The 25,270-nt window shown below is 36.8% G+C and overlaps 1 protein-coding gene across 1 annotated transcript in view; it reads right to left on the minus strand.

Annotated features, from left to right (window-relative positions):
* Window positions 1-25,270, minus strand: part of akap6 (A kinase (PRKA) anchor protein 6) — a 210,068-nt gene that overhangs the window by 73,100 nt on the left and 111,698 nt on the right. The window contains exons 8-9 of the mRNA XM_052146055.1: window positions 9,654-9,784; window positions 3,342-3,462 (exon numbers count right to left, since the gene is read on the minus strand). Of these exons, the coding sequence (XP_052002015.1) occupies window positions 3,342-3,462; window positions 9,654-9,784 (252 nt within the window). The remainder of the gene's footprint in view (window positions 1-3,341; window positions 3,463-9,653; window positions 9,785-25,270) is intronic.

The following is a 25,270-nucleotide window of genomic DNA, read 5'->3' on the forward strand; positions in this document are numbered from 1 at the left end:
AGGGAATTCTGCCGACTGATTGGGGCATCCCCCAGTTTGTCGTCAGGATTCCATCCTCAGACTAATGGGCAGGCCAAACGAACTAATCAGATTCTCGGACGCATGTTGCGCAGCTTGACTTCACAGAGCCCTGCCTCTTGGTGCGATCAGTTGTCCTGGGCTGAATACGCCCATAATTCTCTGCCGTCGTCCGCTACTGGGTTGTCCCCATTTGAGAGCTGTCTCGGTTACCAACCGCGCTTTTACTTCACAAGACTCTGAGTCTTCCTGCTGACAGGCCCATATTCAAAGGTGCAAGCGTACTTGGAGGAGGGTGAGATCGGCCTTATGTCGCACTAGAGCACGTACTTGTAGAGCTGCGAATCGTCGTCGGGTTAAGGCCCCTAGATACGTATGTGGGCAGAAGGTGTGGCTTTCCACTCAGGATCTACCTATACTCGAGGGCTCACGTAAGCTCATGCCCCGCTTTGTCGGTCCCTTTGCTATTGTGAAGGTCCTTAGTCCAGCGGCGGTCAAGCTAAGATTATCTCATCGATACGCCGGGTACACCCTGTATTTCATGTGTCTCAGTATTAAGCCGGTCATTCAAGGCTCCCACCGCCTCTACCCTTCCTCTGCCACCCCTTGACGAAGACGCTTCCATTTTCAGAGTTCGCAGGCTGCTCGATGTTCGCCTCGAGGGCGTGGCCACCAGTTCTTGGTGGACTGGGAGGGCTACGGTCCTGAGGAGAGGCGGTGGATCCCGCCCGACGCCCTGGACCGCCGCCATCGAGGATTTCTACCGGCTCGCCAGGCCTCTCCTCGGAGCGCCGGGTGGCGCTCGTTGAGGGAGGGGTACTGTCAGGATCTGGGTTGTTTCTCTCTCACTACACACACTCGTTCACACACTCCTCTCTGTCACACCAGCACACACACACTTACATGTTTACACTCTGTCTTCACCTGTTGATCATCTCAATCAGCCTACGCTGATTTGCAGTGACACCTGTTTCTAGTCTTGTCTGATTACTCTGTCTACTTCTGGCGTTTGCTCTCTCTGTTCTGTGTCGGATTATTGTGTGTGTTATGCTCTGTGTAATGCTCTCTCATCTGCCAGCAGTTACTCACCGCGCCTTGTCTTGTATAGCTGTGCTCTTCTCTGTGTTTCCTGTTACCTGCTGCGGGAGTTTCTACCGGGCTTCTCCGCTCAGAACCACTTGCTATTTGGACCAGGACTTTCCGTTCAAGTGAGCTTTCTGTTCCACGTTACCTCTCCAGACAAAGTATCCTCTGCGTGGCTGTCTACATGGAGAGCATCTTTAAGTTCCTGTCCTGTGTAATCCACTACAGACTTCCTTTGTTTTTCATTAAAGACTTTGAATTGAGTTACCTTTTGCATTTGGATCCTTTTTGTTGCATCTGACACGGACAAATGAGTGTCACGTCATTGACCCATACTGCACATGTTGTAGCAGCTCACCAAGGTATTTAATGCATATAGAAAACTTGCATACAATGCACAGTAAACATACTGCATACTATAAAAAGTACGAGTAGAATGAGTAGTATGCTATATTCAGTGCACCCTAAGACCAAAATCATTTTATGGAAAGTTAAAAGAAAATGCAGAAACCGGGCTGATATTTCTTTCTCTCTTACTGTAATATATGACTAATGGCGGGGTCACCATGCCCGATAAGCAGACAGATTAGATCTGACCTTGGGGGTGGAGGGTATTAATTCCATTGCTTTATGACTCACAATCTGCTCTTTTGATATATGCCATATGCTTGGAGCAATTGCGGGATGAAGAGTGTCAGAATCAGTCCGGTAAAGAATTCCCAAATGAGACTGATTTACGGTCTGTAGCTCCCGGTGAGTCAGGTTTTTTATCCCCCCAATTTAGCCCACAATAAACTCTCCCAGCATGGCAAACAGCATGCCGCCCGGCCCCGACTCGGTCTACACATGTACCCCTCTCCTGATCAATCCAACATACAGTCCTGATAACGTGTCACATGAGAGAACCCCGCAAAAAACAGATAACAAACATGGAAGGCAAGTACCTGTTTATTAGTGCAGGTGGGCGTGCAATCAATACAAAAGACCAAAATCGGTTTGTTTTAATCATGAACAAACATACTGACCTAACGCAATACAAGCCACTTTATCTGGGACTAATAAAAATTCATGGACTGCAAACAGAGTGAGGTACTATCTCGTCTTTGCACTCACGCTCTCTTTTGTTTCTCCTAAAGGAACTTTTACTGAAATGTGTTCAAATGACAAAAGGAGGATCTTGGCCAACAAAACGCTCCAAAAGAGCTTTTCAGGGACCGCCCACTTATATGGCACACTGAGGCTGAGTTGATCTCCCTAAAAAATTATATTCTTATGATCAACAACTTTAAATCAATTGTTTTATATAGTTACATAATTTTTAATTAGATAATGTAATTTGCAATGCTTTATGGGATTGTAGTTCATTCACTCATGAAAGGCAGTAAGTACACAGTCTTCTACCTTTGCCTTTTTGTCCGATTTTCAAATACTACAAATCAAAGTTTGCTATGTTGTGATTCACCTAGGAGCTGGTTGGTTTGGTTCATGACTTAGAACTCTTTTATGAAGGATTTGATGAAATCCCTATGGAACAAAAGTATAGGAAAAATACTTCCGGAAACAAGACTGCTGAAAAAGTGGACGGGACTGTTGCACTCTTTTATTAGTCAGTATCAGGAGGGGACATGCGTATTCTAGCAAGCTTTTTTATTGGACACTTTCAATGAATGCAAGATCACCAATCATCAATATGTTTGGTTTTAAGGGATAGTTCACACAAAAATGAAAATTGTGTCATCATTTACTCACACTCATGTTGTTCCATACCCGAATCCTTAAGACTTTTTTATTACATGTATCACAAAAGGAGATGCAAGGCAGATCGTTAGACTCAGTCACCATTCGGTTTCATTGCAATCTTTTCATGACATTGAAAGTGAATGGTGACTGAGGTTAACCTTGTGCCTAACATCTCCTACGTGTTCAGCACAAAACAGAAAGTCATACAAGATTTGAAACAACATGAAGGTGAGTAAATAATGACAGAATATACATTTTTGGGTGAGCTATCCCTTTAAGGGGCACAATGGTGTTCAAGGGCTTATAAATCAACCCCTTCGAATCTATAAACTTCGGGTTACAAACCAGACCACTAATACCATTTTAACAACTAAGCCACAGCATCTCACTTGCGATATCCAAAAAATGTTTTACAGCAACATCGATACATCAAGCTCACAATTTACCATAAACCACATGGATTAATCAAACTAAGCACACAAAAGTCTCTATTCACCTACCTTATACAGGTGATGCTGCTGTTCCTCTGACATCATCAGATCGTGGCTGTCCGTAACTATGGATTCCATATCAATCAGCCAATCCCAGAGCTCCTGGTACTCTGCCTCAAACTCTGATAGGCTGGATGGAAAAAAGGAAATGTAGTACAATTATTTAAAACATGGCAGTTTTTGTCTAAGATTAGCATTGGTCTCTTCCTGTTCACTGGTTTTCTGGCTCAGGTGAGGTCTAGGGAGGCTGCGTATGGACATATTTTCCTGGGTGAATATCTGACAAGTGGAGGTAATTATACAAGCCCGTTAGCGGGCGTGCACCGAGGCGCAGTGCGTCGTGGGTATGTGAAGTGTGAAAGATCGGCGAGCACAAGGGATCTTTAACCTGAGTGACGGCTCGTGAGCCAGAACATCTTAATTAAACATCACTTCACCTCCTGATCGCTCAACGCTGCCTTCAGCTCCACAGTAAAAGCACATCAAATATTTCTTAACAGAAGGACGACTGAATGTGAAGATTTTTACACTATAGCCGTACAGGCCAGACTCACACTCATAAATGCACAAACAAACATATTAGCATCTAAACTTTGCTTAGATTTTCGCCTCAGCAGGAGGGCCACATGTTTATAACATTAGCCTGAAAATTGTTTCGAATTTGCGTAGCGTTCCAGCGCTTTGACAGTTATGTCAAACTAGCACCACTTTCCCTCCTCGCGCTTTTCAAGCAGTCCTGTTGTCCCTGAAGAAAAAAAAAACCTATGAATGAAATTACACAAATAACGATCAAAAACCGCTGGATGAGAAATTTCCAGCATTTCCTTTTTATTGCAATTCAGAGCAGGCATTAAAGAAAAAAGAAAGTGGCAGCACGTGTAAAATTACAACAAGGGTGGTGGTGCAAATTAGCATTTCCAAGCAGGCGCTGATTAAACAAAACGACATTGGGAGTACGTGGAAAATTTGAGCTGTATTTGTACGCAAAGCATTGATCAGAACAAAACGGCAAAGACAGCAAATTAAAAAACAGTCAGACATGTGCAGGGGAAGTGTGAAGACTCCCTCAGGCGCTGCGCCGACGACTGATATTAAAACTCAATATGCTGTTTGCGAGTTAAACAGACAAGCATATTTCTGTATTCTCACATACTGTATTGTTTTTCATAATCCTTTTTTTTTCACCTCACTAACATAAATCAAAATGCCTGTAAAACATGCTCTGGGGGCATCCAAACAACATTAACAACGAATAACGAAAAACAAGCAGGAGAAAAAATGCGAGATCCATTTAGCAGACGTGCATCGTGGGATTTTGTTCTGTCAGCATTATTTTTGTTCTTGCTCGCTCTGGGTTGTGAGCACAACTGTTGTACATCCTTTCTAAAACAAGCACTCCTTTCGAGAATGAACCCCCTTATCTGTGTGAATCTCACAAAAACATGTCCACATTTCACCCGAAATGTAAAAGGAAATTCTTTAGATTAAAAAGTCTTTAAGCTTTAAGATTTTTTCATTGTTAAATTACAATAAAAAAAACAAGTCTGACTACTTAAACATTTCCGGATAATTATTATTATTTTTTTTATTATTATTACATCAAGGCTGTAGAACAGGGGTGGGCAACTATTTTGGTGCATGGGGGGCCACGTCGTATTACTTTTGAGATACAATGTTCTGCATTGATTTGGTTTTTGTAACTTTTAAGCCCAGAAATAGTTGTGTACTCAATTTTCTGAAGTGTATCTGTGACTAGTGGGACTATTCTGCAATTGCCTAAAATATTGTATTGCTCTACAAAGGTAGATACTTTTCTATCAGGCATTAAAAAACTCAATAAAGGCTGAGCTTATAAATGTATTTTACCATCCCTACTTCCCTGTTCATTTATTATTCAATTTAACACTCTCTACATCATTTTAATAAAAAAAAAAAAAAAAAATGTATTGAACTTTTCATGTTTGGGCTTATTTTTTTCTAAAACATTAACCGTTTACATGCTAAAAGGGTCATGATGCGGGTCTCCTCGATGGTTTGACTTTCAGCACACAACTGAATGACACAACTGCATGACTATGATAAATGATTACTGCAAGAGTTACATTAACATACAGGTGCGAGGGGACTTCAACATTTCTAAATTGCACAAATAAAAAATACATATACATATTCGTCTCTGGCTTGCTTTTGCTCACATGTCAATGATGCCGAGATCTACTTTTATATTTAATTTAATCACTGAGAAGGTTTACCTGCAAAATTAGTAGCACCAAACATCACAAGCAACCTCAAGAATGGACACAGAGTAGCCCTATAACACTTTTCCTTGAGCAGAATATTGCACTACAGATCGCTAAGTTTGTTCAAAGGGGAAAGCCAGAGACAGAAAAAGTGCACTCATGTGCATGGTTGCCAGATTGCACAAAATTAGTATAACATTAGGAGGAATATTTCCAATTAGCAGAAGTATAAATCTCAAACTGGGGGTGTTGCATCTCTTATATGTTAAATGCTTGTGGAGACGCGTTATGTCCCAATGCAAGTTAATAAATAATATTTATTATCCAATGAAAAAAAAACGCTTTTACGATAAATGAGCCATGGGCTACATTAAACCATGTGGAGGGCCTAATATGGCCCACGGGCCGTATGTTGCCCATGTCTGCTGTAGAACAAATACTTCCATGATCTAGAGTATAAATACTTTACCATTTAAAATATATTATTCAAAATTTTAATAGACATAAATGATACAAATACTATAATTTCTTTTTATTATTATTTATCCACTTTTCTCCCCAATTTTGGAATCCCCACTACTTACTAGGTCCTCGTGGTGGTGCGGTTACTCACCCCAATCCGGGTGGCAGAGGATAAATCCAGATAATATAATATAATGTAATATAAGGATAATCCGCGCAACTTATCACTCTTATCGGCTCATTGTGCATGACACCACGGAGACACTGCATGTGGAGGTTCATGCTACTCTCTGCGATCCACACACAACTTACCACATGCCCCACTGAGAGCGAGAACCACTAATCGCAACCACGAGGAGGTTACCCCATGCTACACTACCCTCCCTACCAACCGGGCCAATCTGGTTGCTTAGGAGACCTGGCTGGAGTCACACAGCATGCCCTGGATTCAAACTTGTAACTCCAGGGGTGGTAGTCAGTGTCAATACTCGCTGAGCTACCCAGGCCACGTAAACTATCATATTAATAATACATTATTTTTGAATAAATTCCAATACATTTCAAATTGATTTAATTAAAGAAATATATTAAATCGGTATAAATTTGAGGTGGTACAACAAATAATACCATGATTTATAAATACTTTCAAATGTAAATAAAATTATCAGAAATTTGAGTAGAAATAAATTATAATAATACATATAATTTTAATAGTAATTTATAATACATTATTATTCAATACATTTAAATACATTTTGTATATACTGTATTTAATATAATAATTTTTTTATTAAATCAGTATAAATTTAAGGTAGTACAACAAATACTACCATGATCTATAAATATTTAAACATTTAAATTATATTAATTAAATAGAATAAGTTACAATAAATATAAATAATAAATAAATAATACATTAATTTAAAATAAATATAATAAAAATAAATTACATTTAATAAAAAAAATGTAATCAGCATTAAGGCAGTGCAAAAATACTATATATATATATATATATATATATATATATATATATATATATATATATATGTATCAGTATACACTATATATGATTTTCTAATTACCAATAATAAGGTGAATGCTTAATTGTCATGAGAATAATGTTACAGGGCAAAACATTTCAAATAGGCTACTGAATACTCCCCATATACCATTGGTCAGGCAAACAAACAGTCCCGCCCAGGGCCGGCCATTTTTCCGATGGGCAGGCCACGAAACGGGGCCAAATATGCCCCGATAAGCTGTAATGGGTCGCCGCGTTATACAGAATGGGCCACAAAACGGCGCCGCGACATGCCAAAGGGGGCAGCGATATGCAGAAAAGGAGAAATATTACTTGATAGGTTTCACGAGATTTACCCACCTGTCCTTTAGATCTCTAACTTTGCTTTTCTCTGCCCAGGGTCTGTGCATGGACCAGTTTTGTCAAAATGCATTAAACGTTAGCCGTTTTAAACCAGCTCACCCAGGTCAACACTGAACTGACACTCCTGTGAGACTGAAATGGAAGCCTCTCTGTTTTTCTTTCTTTTCAAATCCATTTAACGTTAACTTGGTCCCCACTCAACACTGCCACCGCCTCTCTAACAGGGGGAGGTGCTTTAGTTCATCAGCTCACCCCATAGCACAGTTCACCCCAAGCCTCACATGGAAAGGTTGGCCAGCTCTATTGACACACCTCACATCTCATGTCAAGTGACAGTTTTATAGATAGAGCTCTTTAATCTATGGTGCTAATCCCAGGCGCCCAATGCAGGGGACTTAACATCTCTTTTTCACCGCTGTCTGTTATGATCCTCTTGACTTTTCTCACCTGGAGAGAAGATTCCTGAATGACAGGTGAGCCAGTTTCGGGGGTTAAAGAGTAGTTAGCTACACTACAAGCTACTAATAATAAATAGCTTACTACATTCAAGCTATCTGAGGAAGATTTTTATTTTTTTAATAATATAACTATAAAATTATATTAATTAATTATTGCAATCAGAATAATATCGATCTGCCACAAAAGCAATGAAGATTTAAATTAGAGAGACACTAAAAATTATATATATATATATATATATATATATATATATATATATATATATATATAATTATATACTGTATATATATGCTATAAGTTTATACTAAACACAGCTAAAAAAACACTTAAACTTAGTTACAACCATTAACTAAACATTTTGCTTCAAAAAGGAAGATGCATTGACAATCAGTGAATCAAATGAATCAGTGAATCGTTTATGTGAACTGGTTCTTTTACAGGAACTGTCCAAACAAACCAATTCCATTTAAATAATTAGACTTCCCAACACTACATAAATGTATAAGTGAATTGGTGAATCATTCATTTTAGCCAATTCATTAAGTGTTTATAATTTTTTAATGTTTTGGACTTCCAAGTGTTACTAAAAAAAACAGTTAACAATGAAAAATACCAAGCAATTAACTCAATATGTTGCTTTAAAAAACATAACGTGACTTTTGCAGTTTCAAATGAATCAGTGAATCGTTTATGTGAACTGGTTCATTTACAGAATCCATCCTAACAAACCACTTTACAAAAGTGAATAGGAACTGCCAAGACTATATATTAGTGAATCGGTGAATTGTTTATTTTAACCAGTTTATTTACATGAACTGTCTGAACGAACCAATTCACTTAAATATTTTTAAATGATTTGGACTTCCAAAGGTTACTAAAAAACACACTTTTTTTTTTTATTAAACAGTTAACAATGAAGAATAGCAGCAACTGACAAAAAATTTCACTTCAAAAAAGTTGAAGTGACTTTTGCAGGTTTCAAATGAATCAGTGAATTGTTAATGTGAACTGGTTCATTTACAGAAACAATCATAAAAAAAAAAAAAAACATTTCTAAAGTGAATAGGAAATCCCAATATTATATATGCAAATAAGAAAATTATTATAGAGAACAAATGATAGATTATATGTAAATTAAAGAGAACAAATGGTTCTCCAAAAGAAGTTAGGAAAGAAAAAAATTATAATGGTTTCATCATGAGGTTGCTCAGATGGAAATGTATTAAGTAGTATTAAAGAAAGGTAAAATCAAGTCCTTAACATAGCCCTAATCTACAGATAAAATGGCAAGATATGGCCAAGGTTAAAAACTACAAATAAATCTTGTGTCAAAGTAGGCGGTTCTTAGTCAGAATAACCTGCAATGCTCACCAAACTTTATGCCTACAATCAAAAGTCTGCAAGACTTGTTTATATTCCTGGTCTTATTGTGAACAATTCACTGGTGCATGTAATTGATTTCACAAATCTTTTATTTTTTACAAAGCCCTCCCCACCAATCAATTCCAAATCTATAGAATCAAGTCCCGCCCTACATTTTTTGTCTTGTTGAATATCCTATTTCACTCTAAAATATTTAAAATTAAATTTCGGATTCGAAATAACATTCATGAACATGATTTACATCACAATCACATGGTTAGACATGAGTCGACATTGGAAATGCATTTTATAATCACTCCAAATGTCTTGCCAAAATGTCTTGCCTAATCCGTACTATGTTTGATCAATTGGTATTGCAAGATAATGACATTTCTCACATATTTCTGATCATACCTGTTACACTTGGACAAAAGGGTGAAATCCACATTTATGTTGTTGGAGCAGTGATGTTGACTCTTCAGTTTAACTCTCATTTGATCCAAAACATCTTTCTGGGCCTCTCTATAGCTCTGATGGACCTCGGCCTGTTGAGACGAATACAAAGATGACCACAAAAGAGTTAGACAAAGTGAAACCAAGTCAAATTGTTGCATTAAATTAAACAGCAATCAAAAAGTTTGGAGAGATGGTAAATGGTCTGCACTTATATAGCGCCTTTTTAACCTTAACAGTATTCAAAGCACTTTAGACTGTGATTCATTCACACACACATTCATACACCAATGACGGCAGAGCTGCCATGTAAGGTGCTAGCCTGCCATTGGGAGCATCTTGGGATTCAGTGTCTTGCCCAAGAACACTTCGGCATGTGAGTTGTGTGGGCCGGGATTCGAACCACCAACCCTGCAATTGTGTGATTTTTGGAGCTTAAACTATTTGGCACCCATTCACTTGCAGTGTATGGACCGAAAGAGCTGAGACAGATCTTCTAAAAATCTTCGTTTATGTTCTGTAGATGAAAGAAAGTCCTACACCTCTGGGATTGCATGAGGGTGAGTAAATGATGAGAGAATTTTCATTTCTGGGTGAACAATCCCTTTGAACAGTATTGAGGGATTTCTGATGGACACTTGCTGGCTGCTTTTCCTTAACTATCCAGTCCAACTCATCCATTTCAATGTCTTTCTTAATCAATGTTTTTTTTACATAATTTAGGTCTAGCAGCAAAACTAAAATCCTTTGGACCAAAGGTTTTTTAAGATCATGAGAAACATTTGTAGTGTATTATTGCTGCAACCTCTACAAAACAATTACTGTACTTAAACATCATTGATCCAACTTCAAAATCTATAAAAAATAATAAACTTGCAAAACTATTAAACTATTTCAGAATTCTCCCATTTCAAACACTTTAATCAATATGACTGCAATACATACACTTCAAACTGGTGTCTTTCCATTTCACAATGTTTGTGTTGGGCTTTCAGCTGTGATTAGGAACTCTTGTACATGCTTTTCAAATCAGATAGAAAGAAAATATGTATTTCTTCTCGGTGCTTGAGAAAATTGGCTACATTGGCTTGCCGGAGATCAGTTATTGTGCAAAGAATGCGGCAATGAATGAGTGAGCCAATAAAATCTCCAACAGACGCCTTTGATTTTTTGCTCATTTCTCGACACTTTATGAAGCGCGCCGGTTGCACGTTCTCCACTCAGCAGATGCCTCTAGAAAGGTCAGACAATTCCATGAATGTAAACAGCTCCTCAATCAAAGCTACCCTTGATAATAAACAAGCAAATCAACAGAAAGATGTGTCGCTTTTTCATTCCATTTATTGGGCAGGCATCAAACGGCGGGGCTCATGTGCTTTGCTCATTTGGGAGGAATGAAATGAACCTAACTAGGAGCTCTGGAAAATTAGTGGCGCAAGTGTGTGGCGTTCTCCTCTCCCTCCTCGGAGGAATTTGCTTTCATTTGCCTTCATTTTTGATTCACTCAGCTCGCTCGCCGATGCCATGTCAGGATCCTAATTACTCGATCCCTCCAGAGCGGCTTACACACACAATAATAACAAATGTCCACCTCCGACAAAAGTAATTTCTCTGAGACACCTTGAGTGTAAGGACAGATCGGCCCAGCACGGAGCTTGAGTTTTGAGTTGAAGACGGCATTGTCATGATGGAGATTTGCCTCTCTTGTGGCTTTGAAATGCTGGGTTGGGGGAGGGGGGTGTATTGGTTATTTCTCTATAACTTCTCTAAAAAAAAGAAGAAGAAGAAGAAGAATATGCTTGAGCTGTAATTTAATCAAGTTTTTCTACAAAAGTCAGATCTGGTCAAGCTCAGGCATTTAAACTCTATCAATTATAACTTGATTATTTAAACATTGACAAGAAAATTAACAGGATGGAACCTAACAGGGTGGTAATAAAGAGATACATTTAGTATTGCTCAATGAGGGATTGAGAGTTACTGGAGGAACCATGAGGGTGCCTTGAGGTTAATTTTAATATTCTGAACCATATTTAGAAATGTTTATATTATACTGATTTCTGTAATTTAAGACTGAGACAAAACATTTAATGCATTGCTAATACTTAATATTGTGCTGTTGTTGTCCCATCATAAGGATGTCACTTCATGGAGGATGATGTCATACAGGAAATGGCTTTTTGTTTGCTTAAGGGAAATTGGGTGATTCTCATCAAAGCTGTCAAGCTGTCAAATTTAGCCCTTAATCAATACAAAAGCTAAAACGATGAAATTATATTTTGAACAATAAAAATGGAGCCAACATTTAAAGCTATTAAGATGTTTTGCATTGTGACATTATTGTCAGGACACTTTAGCACATTTTACACATTTCCCTTCTGGACGGCGCTACAGAGCACTGAGCACCAGAACCGTCATGCAACAGGAACAGCTTTTGTCCTTCAGGCTATCCATCTCATGAACAGTTAAAACTGCCCCATATATGGCAATAATTCTGTGCAATACACAGCTTAGTCTATTTATATTTATCCAACATACCAGACATCTTCTGCCATTCCCTTGCATCTGTATATAACAGATTTGTATTTGTGTGTGTATATATATATATATAGTCTTATTGTGTATTTCTCTATATACTTATATTTTATAGTCACTTTCTATTTTTATTATATTTTATATTATTATCTTTGTCTTGTTGTTGTATTGTTTGTGCACTGGAAGCTTCTGTCACCAAGACAAATTCCTTGTCAATAAAGCTCATTATATATATATATATATATACCACAGTTAGTTCTGGTCCTCGAATCAGATTGGACGAGATATGTTCCATGAGCACTGATGGTGTGACAGCATCAGCACTAGGACACTTCATGTGTGTATCACTCCGCGTTCATGCTGTTCTAAACTAAAGTGTATCTGTTAGGAGTTACTGGCTTTATTTTTGAAAGTTAGCCAGCAGGTGGTGACAAAAGATCATTTTTGAGTGTAATAAGAGCCAGTTGGTGATGTAAAGTGAATCCGTTCACTGCGCTCCGTGACTGCTCGTGTTACTAATACATTACCGAATCTAGGAAATAGCTTTAAACGACTTTAAATGGATAACTTCAGGATTAAGGCTCATGCTGAGAGACACAACAGACTGATTTATTACAGAACTCAAGTGCTTACCTTTTATCTGAGTTTCCACATTGGATAAATACTGTTTAAAATGGCGGAGGACATCGCTGTTTCTATAGTGATTGACTCTTGCACACCGGCTACCGCGAAATAGAGAAGAATACCCTCGCTTGGATGTATATTTTCCACTGAGAAAGCTGACAGCATCTCTGATTGGGTGTGGCAACAGGTGATTGCACATGCTCCATCTCTCTCTCTCTCTCTCTCTCGCTCTCTCTCTCTCTCACTCTCCCTCTCTCTCTCTCTCACACACACACACACACACACACACACACACATCCTACCGTCTATTCTTGTTTATCCAATAACTTGTTAGACACAGCCGTGATACTATTTCTGAAGTGAACTTTTTGATTTACTAACGGAGACTTAGATGCATAACGGCAGATTCTGATTTGTCGCGTAAGAAAGTAGTTCCATGCATAAATGCGTTTTTATGATCGTACTCGAATTTTTTAAAATGCACTTGTTCATTGAACTGTTGTATATGATTACCTTCGGCCGAATCACAGCAGTGCTGATGTAGGGCCATATTGCACTCTTGCTTGTGTGATATTGCTTATATATATATATATATATATATATATATATATATATGTTTACATATAATTTAAATATTATATCTTTTTTCACACTGCAGTAATTAGATTATTTCACAATGTTACATAATCATAAATTAGGCTTAATTTTCTACAGGCAAAATATGATTTATTTGTATATTTATATTAATTAACAGGACATAAAGTGATAGTACATAGAAAAAACTATAAATGTATTGTCAAAACAATATTTCCAAAAGCATGTTTTGTTTGAAACATTTCAAATAGAAAATACAGATTAGAAAAACAAATAAGAAGAAACAATTGGAAAACTTCTTAATAAATGGATAGCTTTGGCAAATTTAGCAATGCTGAAATTCTTCTCATTTATAATTATAAATTCAAAGTGATGAGAAAACAAAAGCAACAAAAAATGTGGGTGAAAGGGAGTTAGGGGAAAGGAGGAGGTGAGAACCGGCTTGACAATATAAATAATTGTTTTAATATAAAACTGAAGCAAAACACACAAACATAAACACACAGAGCAGCTGCCTGTAATTCTCTCTCTCTCTCGAACCGTTGTCACCTTATCCCTCGCACGCCCCGATCAGGCTGATCGGGAACCAGGCATGCATTGTTTAAGCCCTCCTCCGCTCTACAGTGGGTTTAATGTTTTAATATAGAGGCAATATGATGCTGGCATAAAATTGTACTGCATAGTAGGGCGTGACCCAGATGCATTTACATTGATCCTCTAACCCCACAACCCCTCATTGCAAAACAGACCAGAATAACCCATCATTTTTAAATGTATTAGAAATCTATAATTGCATATGTCTGGGCTGATGGAAGATGTGCTCCCATGGGTGAAGATGAAAAATATCAATGCCGAGCACATACACCTATATTTACCAGCGATCCAGTACTTGAAGGAGAAATCGTGTTATTGATGAGAATTTGTCTCCTTGTGTCATATTGCAAACCAAGCGTGTTCCTACAATGCCGTACAATCAGTGTCTGACTGCCGCTGAGATAAAGACTAAGCTTTCATACTCTCGAAGCAGACAATGTCAACCATAGAAAAACACATGTAAGCCTCTGACTTAAAAGCAAAGCACTGGTTAATTAATTTTCCTATGGGCTGTAGCGTTCTACATATGAACGGTGAAAAGCATGTCACCCACTGTGCTAACAACCACTTCTGGCTTCCCAAACGACTGCACTCCAAGAGCCTCCTGTGGATGGCGTATATAACCCTCCTGATCTTGCACACAATGTAGGGCTCAACAATAAGGATGGTCTGATGGCCCGAGGCCAGTGTGAGAGAGTCTCCAGCCAGTTTATGAAAAATGTCACCTGCTTTATTGGGACAATGCTGAATTGTCATTACATCTTACGTCTCTTGCACATGTGCTTTAGCATAATTCTGCTGATTAAAATATGTCACCAAGGTAAAGTTATCTAAATGGTTAACGCAACCTGCAGAAACGCCACCTTTTTTTATGTGGCTTATTGTTCATTATGAAATTAATACTAGAGGCGCTTTAACATCAATTATTTTTATTTACTTTCACGCAAATAACAATTAAATATTATTTATACCATGATCAGTAGAAACATGTGTAAATGCTTCACGTTGAAGCAAAATCTTTGCCCTTTAAGTGTCCTAAAGAGTATGCAAATCGACACATGAACCTAAAGTGTCATAAAAGCCCCATAATATGATGGGGTTGCTTCAGCAATTGCATTTTTCATCTCACTTTTGCTTTTCATGACATTATTGGTTAGGTTTAGGTTTAAGGTACTGTAGGTAGGTAGGTAGGTTTTGTTGATAGAGCATTGACCTTAAAATCCTGTTTAGACAGAAATTTAACACGTGTTCAGCTTCACACAGTGGACATTTCCCCTTGGAAATGTAAGCACAGGTTAGAGCTAGCGGGAAGACAAGCAGCGGTATATCATCGCACCATTAGCAGGGTAATTCCTAGCCAATCACATGTAAGCCATTGCTTTATAAGTCTGCTCACAATCTATCACATTGCTGTATCAGTGTGTTAACAAGGCAACCTCCACTACCCCACCACCACCAGTTGAGTCCCTTCCTGCTCGGGGGTAGGCTCCTCGCCCCTGCCTCCTATCTCCGGCAGGATATGACAGTTCCGAGTACAACTTCTTCAGACCGCCAGACGGGGCCTACGCCAACGAGAGACATTAATTTTCTGTTTTATATTCGTCATCTAATATAAATGTCATCTTAAATTTCACTCAAGTCTGCGAGTCTTCCTGATAGAACTGTCATGATAGGCCTGTGGAAAACACATTTCTTTAAAATCATAAAAATTTCTATAGTGGATATAGATGCTTTTACTTATGATTGGCCTTAAAATATTTCAGCTTTAATTGCTCATTGTGATGGCAATCTCTTTAAAATAATATTAATAAATAATAATACATTTTCACAGGTATAAATCTATGATAAAGGTATATACTGTGTATATATATATACATATATATACATACATGCCATAAAATCAGTGGACATTCTGTAATTAAAGGATGGCCAAAATCTTCTTGCATTTTCCAGTGGACTTTTTAATTATAGGATCAAATGGGCAGAATCAAGCTTTATTGGCAAGATAAACCTAAGTGTGCATTTCCAATGCATTATTAGACACGAACTGTCTGAAGTTTAAAATCTCAAAACTACTTTTTTCTCTAGCTGACGTTCAATCTCTATTGTGCACACACTGGGTCTCTATTGTGCGGTTTCTATTTTGACACTGGTTCAGATGACAGTGAGAGAGCGTTTACAGGAAATACGAAGAGATACGGAAGCTTTCTCATATCTCTCACACACCAGTCTCACCACTTGCGTGTGAAGTCTCCATTCTACATACAGTAAATCCACTTCCGTGTTTATTTAGCCCAGAACATGCGTCGACTCGTGCGTAATGAATAAGCATTTCGGTTGTGCTTCGGCTCTGCTCCTCTGCACGGATGAATGTGATTCGAGGTACCGGTGTACACATGGATACGGGACATCTTATCAGAGCGAATGAACAATTAATAACGAAAGAAAGGAAAAGACGGATATCTGAAAACATGTCTTCTGAGCAGGTAAGTGGCATATCTTATACTGTTGTTTTGACTTATTGGAAACATTGATGTTTTTGAAATAATTGACGTTACAAAAGTTAGGCAATGTTCATTAACATTAGACACAATGATTGCTAGTCTGATAGGTCAAACGTTGTAAAGTTTTTAATACAGTACACCATGGTAGTAACTAATTTATAGATTGTCATAGTTACCAACCAGTGGTCAACATAATTTCAAGACTCACATGTCTTTGGTAAGCCTATGGACTTATTTATATTACTCCCACACATGTGCTACAGAAGACAGATCTTATTTTCTCTGTGTATGGACATGACGTCAACATGCACGGGTGAATGACGTATGCAATTTCCTGCAACATCTGTCCCGACAGCTGTAAAAATGTTATAAAATAATATAATTATTATAGGTTTATCAAAGTGTATTTGGGTAAAGACATTGTTTGGAAGATGGATTTATTTTTTTACACTCTCTCATTAATAATTTTTTTTTTGCTGATTTTTGTCATTGTCATGGATTTTTCTCCCCTTTTCGCCCCGTTTTGACGTAGTGACTCCATGTCTGAGATCGTCAACCTGGGCATATTATCACGTGGTTTGCTGAGCGTGTTACTGCGGAGACCTAGCACATGTGGAGGCTTCACACTATTCTCCGGGCCAAGCAAACACAACACATCACGTACCACACCAAGAACAAGAACCACATTATAGTGATCATGAAGATGTCCCAAGGTGACTCTACCCAACCTAGCAACCGGGCCAACTGGTTGCTTAGGAAGCCTGACTGGAGTCACTCAGCACACCCAGCAAAGTGCAGCTTTAATAATTATTTCTCAGCCCTAATAAATGTATTTCTTTCTTTCCAAAAAATATGTGAAAATGTTTTGTGGTGGTGCCATTTAAATCATTGGAAGGGCAAGTAAAAATCTAGACTACTGGCCTGATCTGGTCACATAGGACAGAATCTGGTCTGGTACGCATTGTTGAGCCCTTCTATGCTAAGTCTAGATTTTCTGTCCCTCTCCTGGTCTGTTTAAAGTAATACTTATTCAGATATGCAAATAGAGGGGATATACTTCTGAATATTTTGTATTCATATTTCAAACAGAATCATTCAGAAACTCTCTTGCTTGTGATGTCAAAGGGAATCTTGCTTTAAACTGCTATATGGCAGGAATCAATATAAATTCAGTCATTTTAATAATACTTATGTCACAAGAGGGAAAATTATACATGTATGTCAGTAAAATCTGCTGAATTGAGTCCTTTTGTTACCACGCCCGTGCCCATTTAACGGCCTCTGGAAACTTCCGTGCTTCCATGTCCTTTAGGACACACTGTATGTATCTACGGTCAGTCACACACTAAAATTGTGGCCATGATAACTTCCAGTATCATATCTGACAACACACACTACTGTAAACTGTATTTTTAAAATACCTTCAAATATCAGTTCACATTATCAATATTGGTAGCACTCTACAACACGGGTGCATTAATATGCATTAATTCATGCTGAACTAATGCACAAATAATATTGAGTTAATGTATAACTCATGATTAACTAAGCCATGCATTGCCACATCAGCAACTAATAAAGAGTCTGTCTGATTAATATATTAAGTCATATATGAATTCCTATTACTTAAATGTGTTATCATGGATTAATTCCTTAACAACTTATTATATGAACTAATAGTGTTAATTAATGTGTTAATTACCACAATGAGCTGAAGCCATGTATTTTATCTTCCACTCAATACGGGTGCACTTATATGCATTAATACATGCTTAATTACTGCATTATTAATGAAAATACACGTGTTAATTACAACAATTAAAAAATGGAGATATACAAATGTATATGTGATATTTTGTATATCGCTTTATCTCTGCATCCCATTTATTTTCTTTAGTGAGGTAATTTTTTTTGGAAACCTATGTAAAATATACAGCTTTTATAAAATCCAATGATGGTCATTAATGATAAATTAGTTCTCAATTCATGAATTTTTAGGCAGTACTTTGGCTGTATCAATATTTGTTTTAATGAATCTTTAAGTAATGGTTTGCAAAGATATCATTATGTTATGACTTTACTTGTTGAGGCACAGGACTAATTAACTCATCATTAAGTAATTGGTGTAATAAACACATGAATTTGCAGTAATTAAGCATGTATTAATGCATATTAGTTGTTATAAGTTCAAATACATGGTTCAGCTCATTGTGGTAATTAACACATTAATTAACACTAATAGTTCATATAATAAGTTGTTAGGGAATTAATCCATGATGACACATTTAATTAATAACCATTCATATATGACTTAATGTATTAATCAGATATATTAATCAAGAGTCATACATTAACTCATTATTATCTGTGCATTAGTTAAGCATGAATTAATGCATATTAATGCACCCGTATTGTAAAGTGTTACCTCAATATTTTATATATACTGCTGTAAACAGCCTGCTGTTGTTTTTAAAATAATGTAAATAGGACTGTGTCTTTAAAGACTAGTTAGAGAAAATATCTTAATGTTTCGAAAGTTGGCGAACAAGGAATATTGCAAAATTCCCTTAATCAAGATTGATCCGAAATGAATAATACACTCTTGACGAGAAAAATTGAGAAGCCAAAGTAAACCAAGCTGTTATATCAACCTGACCACATGGGAACAAGTACAAGTACCCTGAAATCAACCCCATCCTGCCAAATTTCTGCAACCCCAATCAAACATTTTTGCATCAATTCATACATGATCACCTTTCCCTCTAGTGCTATGTAGACATGGGTTCTGAGAAAGTAATCGGAGGTTGTATTTTCGCTCTAAAATAAAAAATGTATTGCACTGACAGTTAGGTTCAGGGTTTGTGTTAAGGTGTAGAGTTGTAGAGGTGCAGAGTAGAGGTGTAGGAAAAGTTCCCCAAAAAATGAAAATTCTCTAATTGTTTACTCACCCTCATGCCACCCAAGATGTGTATGACTTTCTTTCTTTTGCAGAACACAAATTAAGATTTTTGAAGAATATCTCAGCTCTGTTGGTCCATACAATGCAAGTGAATGGGGTCTAAAACTTTGAAGCTCCAAAAAGCAAACAAAAGCAGCATAAACATAATCTGTAAGACTCCAGTGGTTTAATCCATGTCTTCTTAAGCGATCTAATTGATTTTGGGTGAGAACAGACCCAAATGTAACACATTTTAAACTGTACATCTAGCCATTGCAGTCTCTAGGCATGATCATGATTTCAAGCTCAATAACACTTCCTAGCAATTGACGAATGCGCAGAGTGCTAGATGGCGCTAGAAAGTGTAATCGAGCTTGAGAACATGATAACCAAGGAGACTGCAGCTGTCAAGGTTTGGATCGCTTCAGAAAACATGGATTAAACCACTGGAGTTGTATGGTTTACTTTTATGCTGCCGTTGTTTGCTTTTTGGAGCTTCAAAGATTTGGACCCATTCACTATGGACCTACAGAGCTGAGATATTCTTCTATAAATCTTTGTTTGTGTTCAGCAGAAGAAAGTTCATACACATCTGGGATGGAATGAGGGTGAGTTAATTATGAGAAAATTTCCATTTTTGGGTGAAATACACCTTTAATAAAATATGCATTCCTGTTGATTGTATTACATAATTTACAACTAAAATACAACTTGTTTTTGTCGCCAATTTGTGGACTATTCTGATTTCAGCAGCAAACATTTCAACCTACTGTTGCCAAATTCACAGTGAGATCAGTCTGCTTAAATATCACGAAACTAAAGTAAATAATGGCAAAATTCAAATACTAAAACAGGAGATTGACAAAACTATCAAGACGAAAACTATATTTTTAAATGTTCCGAAAGAACTGTGAGTCAACATGATGATAGGGTGTTCATCATGGTGTTCAAAAGGGCCCACACACAATAATCAATATCTTTGTTCCCATCCAAGTTACAAATTAAATTCATGCAAAAAAATCTGAATATCGCAAAAACAATGTGTGTATAAAGCAGCGTTTCCGTCCCATGTGTTCAAGAGAACAAAATGGTCACTTCCGGGGAAATTGGCACAAAATATAAACGCAAATGTAAGTTGTAGCATTGTAGAATAAGTTCAGTAAATGTGTTTCCTCCTAATTTATGCACATGTCCACTTATAAAATAAAAATATATAAAATTGTATCTGCATTTTGGATGCAAAATCCCAAAATTCACATAGAGAAAATTGTTGTAATTCGCCATCTACTGATATTCTGATTCTGCCATTTTATCGTCCACCAGGTTGAAATCTTTTAGAAAAGTCTTATCATTTAGAAAAGTGATTGCACACTTGTCCTTAACAATCTGGATGATTTGATGCATCACTTATGTCCATAGAACAAACAGTGCAGGACAGGTTGCATGTCAAAGTTTAATTCTTATGGATAGGGATTTTTTGAAGTCCCTGATCTCAAGTATAAGCAATAATAATAGTGATGCACACATTAGCAGGCATCACTAAAAATCTCTCTATTTCTTTTTTTTTTACTATATTGTACCAAAGAGAAATAATAATGGGAGAATATGTCAATAACCATAAAGTATTAAAGGCCCCATCAGGCATAACAAGAACAGACTGTGGATTAATTCGCCTTCGTAAGCCCGGCAGGACCGAATGCTAAAAATCTGCAGATTGCGTTTATAAATGCGCACTGGAGGGAAATACTCACAGACATGATAGTCCTTGAGCTTTGATGCACATGTGTTTCACATAGAACGGGAGGGCAAAATTTATCAGGATCAAAAATAATCCAAACAGAATTAAGTAACGCTCTTTTTCATTGCACTGAAAAAACAGAGAGGGAAAGAGAAATAGGGCAAGAAGACGAATCGTGTGGCAGCGGTGCAAACAGGACACAGTCTCATTTAAAGCAGCTGGGGAATAATATAAACTAACAAACAGAAAAATGTGACTCCAGCGGGCAGTACGAAAAAAATAAATGTGAATTGTTGGACAGGGGCCTGCAGACAACTCCTAAATTCTATATTTAAGCTATGTGACAAAGCACAGGGTTCGCTCATTTCTATATAATCTGCTCTGAATGCTAGAAGCATCGTGGCGAGATTGAAAACTGTGGGAAGTCTGCTGCCACTTCGGCACCCCAGCGACCGGTGTTCAAAACAGCCAAAACAGCCATACATCGGCCTGTTTGAAAGTCTCCCATCATGTTTGTCCTGATTTATCGGGGCCGAGCAGCACACACGCATGCATGTTTGTCAAATAAATTCAGAAGGGAGTTTTGTGGGGTCGAGGCGGCTGTTGTAAATGGCCGAGGGTTCTCAAAGCAGCTCATACATATCCAAATACGCCTGCAAAGTTTCACCTCCACAAACTCGCTATACAACAGCTGTAAAAAATCTAACAAAACTCCATATTTGTCATTTAAAGGGATAGTTCACTCAAAAATGGAAATTCTGTCATCATTTACTAACCCTCATGTCGTTCCAAACCCCAATGATTTTCTGAAAAGCAGAATTTCCAAGCTGCTCTATTCCATACATTGAAAGTCAAAGTAATTTGAAATGACATGAGAGTGAGTAGGTGATGACAGAATTCTCATTTTTAGGTAAACTATCCCTTTAAGGAGGTGTAAATAATTTCAATGCTTTGAATGCATCCGGTTTCACAAGCAAGAAAAATGTGCAAGTATTCTTTGCGGCTGAGGGGAGATTATTTTGAGGAGAGCAGGCCTCCGAGGAGCTGTTGAAGGCATGGAACTCATTTGGAAACTATTACTTTCAAATCACTAGTCATAAAGGCTGGATTTAATGCGTGGTGGGGTCTTAAGACATGAATCACACAATTTTACAGCCCAAAATAATGGCGATTATTACAGTGTTGTAAGACAGAAGTTCCTCTCGTTTGTTTGTGCTTATCTGTCATTTGCAGCTAAACAGCTGCTGATATGAGCGCATTCATTTGCAATTGTTTGACTGCTTGGTCAAATAAATTTGATTATGTATGCAATAAAATAACAGGAGGCCATATTTCTATGGCTATCTACACTGCCACTGGAATGCATGCCACTTTAGGTGCGAGATAAATTGGTCACGCTTTATCTGTAGAAGACAAAACAAGCACTTTGCAACATACAAAATATGTCATGGTATTCAATTACGATTCTTGAAGTTATGCTCTTATTGATGTGTAGGTAAATGTAAAGACCATTTAAGAAATAGTTCACATCAACAAAAAACAAATCTGTTATCATTTACTCACCCTTAAGTTGTTCCAAACCCATATGACTTTCTTTCTTACTTGGAACATAAAAGGAGGCAGAATGACTGCTTCAGTCACTATTCACTTATAATGTTTGGATAAAAGATGTAATGAAAGTGAATAGTGACTGAGACTAACATACTGCCTAAAATCTCTCTCTCTCTCTCTCTCTCTCTCTCTCTCTCTATATATATATATATATTAGCATAAGGTAACCAATGTTGGGTGTAACTGGATTACTGTAATGTAATTAATTTGAGGCACAAAAAGTAGTGAAACGCATTACATTTTCAATTCTTGTAATCAGATTACAGTTACGGACTTTCTTTTTTAATTACTTTTAAGTACATTACTGTGGTTACAAATATTTCAAAGAAAAATATTATTTATATGTAATGCAGTTAAAATGTGAATTAATATATTTGTATGTTCCAGTACACGTGTTTGCGTGTTTGTGACAGTTTGAAGAGTGTGCAACAATGAACAAGGACAAACAAGATATTATTTTGAATAACAATTGAGCGGAAAAACAAAAACTGTGTTTTAGAAAGTAACTTGAAAGTAATGCAATTAGTAATGTGATTACTTTTAATGAAGTAATCAGTAAAGTAATCTTATTAAAATTTAGAAAAGTAGTTAGTAATTTGTAGTGGATTACATTTTAGTAACTTATCAAACACTGATTGTGACTAAAATAATTTTAACTGTAAATTTGTTTGCCTGTTACATGTTTTTTTATTGTTTAAAAGTAGTAATATTTACGGGTAGGGGTAGAGTTAAGGGATTTACAATATCTACAAAATAGTAAAAATTTAACTATACAAATATACAGTATTTATAATATAAATAATTTGCAAATATTTCTAAACCTGTAAATATGTAAAAACAAAAGTATTGATGCTGTCAATACATCCATATTTTAAAGTAATTTTAAATGTTATGTACAAATAGCTACGAATAAAAGTCAGATCAGTCAGTCGATGGATAAAATGTAAACATAAGGTAAGTCAAATCATTCACGACCATCTTGGTAACATACCAAATATGCCAATTAAAACAATATACCGGTTTTAACCAGTACAACCATTATCCATTACTCAGGTCGTTATTTAAAAAAAAAAAAACTTTTACTAATCTCAGAATCACTTTTTTTGTGATACATTTTGTTGTCGATCAAAAAATTCAAGAGCGATATACATTTTTTATTATATTGCCATCCCTGCTCTATCAAAAAGGCGAGTGGCTCCTTTAACTGCAAGTCATTAAAAGAACTCTCAAATGCAGAATCCATCATCTCATTTGCATAAAGTTAAACTTTTCTTGACTTTGTTGTGTCCCCCACATTTCAATGTCAACGTTGTTGTTGCTCATGTAGCTTGAAATCGGACGTCTGTCGCTGTATGTGTGAACACCCCTTTTCATTACCTCTCATAAATGTCAAAAATCTTCCAATGCACCTGAATTTCTTAATACAGCATATTTAATATCTATTTTTAAAAAGCCCTCACTCTAAATCTAATTGATGAGGTCTGAATTACATTTTAATTAGTAATAAGGCCTGGCTTACATTCACCTTCAAGCAAAACAATGCCAGCAATGCCTTTGACCTTGATATAAAAGCATGCATTTGTACCCATGGGTCTTTACCTGCGTATGCTGCTGCCCCTTTAAGAAATATCTGAGGCAGCTTGAAAGCTTTAGCTCCTGCAACATTTATCAGGGCGTGAAATTAGCAATTGCTAGGAGGTAAATTGCTGCTTCTTATTTAATGTTGTTGCTGAAAGGTGACATTTAATCGCTGATCCTTGCTTCTATGAAGTTGAAGCAACCCGAGATACATGTAGGTAGATGCGCAAGGGTCTGGAACTATGTTCACATTATGGATTAGTCAGGCAGGGGGTCATATTGATCAAGTGATCATCATTTTCAAATTTAACAGAGACCATTCTTCACTTCATAATGGTGTTGGTTTGCTTAGCTACATATGTCATGCATGCCAAGCAATCACACCAGATGTGTGTCACGAATGTCAAAGTAGATCTGCAATGTTGCCATCTCAAACAGGAGAAAATGTGTAGGTCATTAAACAAAATGGGTAAAAATAGGCATAAAAATGACTGACGATAAATAAATAAAATATAATCAAAATAATTCTCATGGGAATGGCTTTTATGTCATTTTTCCACCCCTTTATTTACAAATATTCCTTGCTGTTTTAGTTAATAAAATGGAAATAAAAGATCAATAAACATATATAGATTTTAGTTGGCTTAAGGTTTTATTAAAATAACTTCTAAAAGTAAAAAAAAAAAAAGAAGTTTGAAAGGTAATGCTTTTCATGTTACCATAATTTTCCCACTTTTAAAGTAATATATTATTCCATAAAAAAATATAAATAATAAAAAAAGCATAAAATACATAAATACAAATTCAAAATAATTCAACAAACTAATAAAATAAATAAATAAAAATAACAAATCAATCAAAA

Source organism: Xyrauchen texanus, chromosome 16, assembly GCF_025860055.1.
Source record: "Xyrauchen texanus isolate HMW12.3.18 chromosome 16, RBS_HiC_50CHRs, whole genome shotgun sequence".
Classification (NCBI taxonomy): Eukaryota; Metazoa; Chordata; class Actinopteri; order Cypriniformes; family Catostomidae; genus Xyrauchen; species Xyrauchen texanus.